Here is a 4,833-nt window from a genome sequence, read left to right as displayed (position 1 = left end):
ACGGAAAGTATTCAGACCCCCTTAAATTTTTCACTCTTTGTTATATTGCAGCCATTTGCTAAAATCATTTAAGTTATTTTTTTTTTCCTCATTAATGTACACACAGCACCCCATATTGACAGAAAAACACAGAATTGTTGACATTTTTGTAGATTTATTAAAAAAGAAAAACTGAAATATCACATGGTCCTAAGTATTCAGACCCTTTGCTGTGACACTCATATATTTAACTCAAGTGCTGTCTATTTCTTCTGATCATCCTTGAGATGGTTCTACACCTTCATTTGAGTCTAGCTGTGTTTGATTATACTGATTGGACTTGGAAAGCCACACACCTGTCTATATAAGACCTTACAGCTCACAGTGCATGTCAGAGCAAATGAGAATCATGAGGTCAAAGGAACTGCCTGAAGAGCTCAGAGACAGAATTGTGGCAAGGCACAGATCTGGCCAAGGTTACAAAAAAATTTCTGCTGCACTTAAGGTTCCCAAGAGCACAGTGGCCTCCATTCCTTAAATGGAAGACGTTTGGGACGACCAGCACCCTTCCTAGAGCTGGCCGTCTGGCCAAACTGAGCTATCGGGGGAGAAGAGCCTTGGTGAGAGAGGTAAAGAAGAACCCAAAGATCCCTGTGGCTGAGCTCCAGAGATGCAGTCGGGAGATGGGAGAAAGTTGTAGAAAGTCAACCATCACTGTAGCCCTCCACCAGTCGGGGCTTTATGTCAGAGTGGCCCGACGGAAGCCTCTCCTCAGTGCAAGACACGTGAAAGCCCGCATGGAGTTTGCTAAAACACACCTGAAGGACTCCAAGATGGTGAGAAATAAGATTCTCTGGTCGGATGAGGCCAAGATAGAACTTTTTGGCCTTAATTCTAAGCGGTATGTGTGGAGAAAACCAGGCACTGCTCATCACCTGTCCAATACAGTCCCAACTTTATGCTGTTGGGGTGTTTTTCAGCTGCAGGGACAGGACGACTGTGTAACGAATCAGCTCATGTGAAATATGAATAACTAACCATAACTAACGAAGGAGTGGCTTCACAACAATTCTGTGACTGTTCTTGAATGGCCCAGCCAGAGCCCTGACTTAAACCCAACTGAGCATCTCTGGAGAGACCTACAAATGGCTGTCCACCAACGTTTACCATTCAACCTGACAGAACTGGAGAGGATCTGCAAGTAGGAATGGCAGAGGATCCCCAAATCCAGGTGTGAAAAACTTGTTGCATCTTTCCCAAAAAGACTCATGGCTGTATTAGATCAAAAGGGTGCTTCTACTAAATACTGAGCAAAGGGTCTGAATACTTAGGACCATGTGATATTTCAGTTTTTCTTTTTGAATAAATCTGCAAAAATGTCAACAATTCTGTGTTTTTCTGTCAATATGGGGTGCTGTGTGTACATTAATGAGGGAAAAAAAATAACTTAAATGATTTTAGCAAATGGCTGCAATATAACAGTGAAAAATTTAAGGGGGTCTGAATACTTTTCGTACCCACTGTGTGTGTATATATATATATATATATATTAAGCAGCACAACTGTTTTCAACATTAATTATAAATTAGTATAATTTCTGAAACATCATGTGACACTGAAGACTGGAGTAATGGCTGATAAATTCAGCTTTGCATCACAGAAATAAATTGTATTTTAAAGTACATTAAAATAGAAAAACATTATTTTAAATGGTAATAATATTTTACAATATTACAGTTTCCCCCTGTATTTTTGGTCAAACAAATGCATCCATGATGAGAAGAGACTTCTTCTTCTTCAAAAAAAAAACATTACAAATCTTACTGATCCCAAACTTATACATACATATATGCAGTGTTGGGGAAAGTTACTTTTAAAAATAATGCACTACAATATTGCGTTACTCCATAAAAAAGTAACTAATTACGTTACTTAGTTACTTTTTATGGAAAGTAGTGTGTTACGTTACTTTTGAAATCTGGACAGGGCTTGCTTGCTTGTTTTTAAAATAGGAAAAGTTATATTTTTGGCGAATATAAAAAGCCTTTTCACACCAAAAGTGAAATGATTAAGCCTCAGGCTGAAGGGAAAGTAAAGTTACGTCCGTACAGTAGAATGCAGTTAGAAAAACACTTCAGCAATAAACAGACACAAATGTTGTCTAGAGTAATTTGTGCTTATTAGTACGCTTGAACTGGATCATCGAAGGTCAGAAGCAAAGACATTGGTTAATAGAACGGGATTAAATACATAAAGCATATTTGTGTTGTTTAACATTTAATTATTGCAGGTTTGCGTCATATTCTGAGTTGCATTATTTGTATTCATTTTGAGGAATACTGAATCTGTGTGGTGTTGTTGTTGTTGTGAGATGCATTAATGCATTAATGCATATTCATATTTATTTTAGGACTACAGTAACTTCTGATTTCTCTCGACATGGGGACAGGAGCGCTGCCAGTCAATAAATTGGAGAAAAAAAAGTAGCTTGCGTTACTTATTTGAAAAAGTAACTCCGATATTCTCTTGTAAATTAAAAAGTAATGCGTTACTTTACTAGTTACTTGAAAAAAGTAATCTGACTCCGTAACTCGCGTTACTTGTAACGCGTTACCTCCAGCACTGCTGATATGACAGTTACCTACACATACATCATACCACACATGCTAAAATGAGTTCCATCTGTATTTTACTAACCTTTCCATCGGATTTCCTCTTGATTTTCTGGCATTTCCCATAAGATCCACATCCTATGGTGAGCAGCACCTCATAGTCTTCAGCTCTGGACGGCATCACTCCAGCCTTCAGACTAACACACCGGCGCTCAGGTGCACACTCTAACGAACACCGCACGACCCGCTCTCTTCTGCTCGACTTCCGCTGTCGTTTATCGTTTTAATTTTTAAAAACGTTATCGATTTGTCGTTGGTGCTCCGACACAAACAGACGTGAAACAAGCAAGCTGATTTTCAAACGTGCGCACGAACTCTGGATTCTGATTGGCTGAGCTTGGTCGCTGGCGGTGATCTCATTGGTCCGTATTAAGGACACAGCTTGCACGTTGCCAAGCGCTGAAGAACCGCGAGAACGCCCGGGGAACAGCGGGAGGCTGATTCTTAAAGGGACAGGCGTATAAAGAACGAAGTTTGAAGTTTAAAACGCAACTGTAAAAACTAGCTTTTAAAGTCAAACAGAGCTTAAATAAGTAGTTAGCATCTCTTCCAACGCGCTCCGTATGGTATCCTTTATTTGAACAAAAATCGGCTGCTTCTGAGAAACGTACTTGTGCGCCCGTTACTTCGCCATTGAAACTCTATGTACTGCACATTGACTGTTTGTCCGCTTGGTGGCAGCAGTGTGTTTATGGTGCTGAACGGGTCTGGGTGTGGCAAGGCCTGGAAGGCTTTACAGGATATGAACAGCCTGAAAGACCTAGAGAAGATAACTTCATTTGAATAGATATAGCTATAATCAATCATGCGTCACAGGTGAAAAAACAGTATGAACATATGGCAATTTTAACTCTAGTGACATGACAGGACCCCTCAAAACATCACCCGTTGTCTTCAGAAATGAGCTATTATTTTCCTCGTCTATCTTTCCCACATTATATGTTCAAGCATCTGGTTATAAACCATTTAACCAGGCATTGACAATCATCCAAGAGCTAAAGGTACAGCACATGAAGAGACCGATCTTACGGTTTATTGGCTTTGTGGAAACAAACAAAAAAAAAAAAGAATAAAAAAAAAAAAACATGAAATCACTGTAGTTGTCAAGGTTCCAATGTACGTGTTTGGATCTGGTATAGGTTACAATTTATTTCTGAGGGCTTCCAAGAACACCAAATCCAGTAAGGAAGAAAGAACAACATATATACATACATATACTTATATACATATACCCATTAGAAGTGGAGCATCTCTCACCGTCACTCTTCTGCTTTTGTTCTTTATTATTTTTGATTAATACCTGTGTGTCAGCTCAGATTTGCAGCTGAAGTTTTGACTACTGCTTCAGTCGACCTCCAATGTACCAAAACCCAGATACAATTAGATATGATTGTACTGAACATAAGTAACCAAAGCAACGGGCACTTTCAATGAACATTTTGCAAGCTAAAAGACAAATGAAATGAGATCATGGTCTCGTCCAGCATTCTGAAGATTATTCTTATTTTTTTACCAAATCAATACAGACTGTGATTGATGACCGTTTGAATTCATTTTACTGTTGGTATGTTCGGTGAACTAGCGTCAATCTATGCCGATGTTCGATTTCAAATCTAACATTTCTCTCAACAGATGGAATTTGTGCTTTTTATTGTTGAACCTATTTATACCCTATTCACAGAAAGAACCAACTCAGGCCGTTCTTCTGAACATAAAGTGCAATATATATACACACACAGGCAGCTGAGGCATATGCTTAAATATCAAAATTGATCGAATGCATGATCCACGTTTTACTATGAACGCTTCATCGGTGCACGTCATTCCAAAGAACAAACACTGCAACTCACATTGACTTTAAAAGCCAAACGTCTGATCAGAAGGATTCGGAGATGAACAAATGCAACGAATGCTTTCAGATCAATAATACTCAGAGAAGAGCCCGTGGGTCACTGCTGCGCATGATTTTTATTCCAGCACAATTCATTCGTGTTGTAAAATGGCTGGGTAGCTAAGAAGAGAAACAGGAGTACAAAATGAAAATGATGGACCATTCTATTGTAATTTGGTTAAACTGCTAATATATATATATATATATATATATATATATATATCTCTCACACTTAAAAAAACAAACAAACATAAAACCATACTTAGGAAAACAATGTTATAATAATAATAA

The 4,833-nt window shown here is 38.5% G+C and overlaps 1 protein-coding gene across 1 annotated transcript in view; it reads right to left on the bottom strand.

Annotated features, from left to right (window-relative positions):
• Window positions 1-3,036, bottom strand: part of LOC107549520 (serine/threonine-protein kinase Nek2-like) — a 15,804-nt gene extending 12,768 nt beyond the window's left edge. Inside the window, exon 1 of the mRNA XM_016230636.1 lies at window positions 2,677-3,036. Within this exon, the coding sequence (XP_016086122.1) occupies window positions 2,677-2,772 (96 nt within the window). The 5' untranslated portion in view covers window positions 2,773-3,036. The remainder of the gene's footprint in view (window positions 1-2,676) is intronic.
• Between the last annotated feature and the right edge of the window lie 1,797 nt (window positions 3,037-4,833).

Source organism: Sinocyclocheilus grahami, unplaced genomic scaffold (genome assembly GCF_001515645.1).
Source record: "Sinocyclocheilus grahami isolate Dianchi unplaced genomic scaffold, SAMN03320097.WGS_v1.1 scaffold374.1, whole genome shotgun sequence".
NCBI classification, from domain to species: domain Eukaryota; kingdom Metazoa; phylum Chordata; class Actinopteri; order Cypriniformes; family Cyprinidae; genus Sinocyclocheilus; species Sinocyclocheilus grahami.
This window is presented reverse-complemented; position numbering and strand designations above follow the sequence as displayed.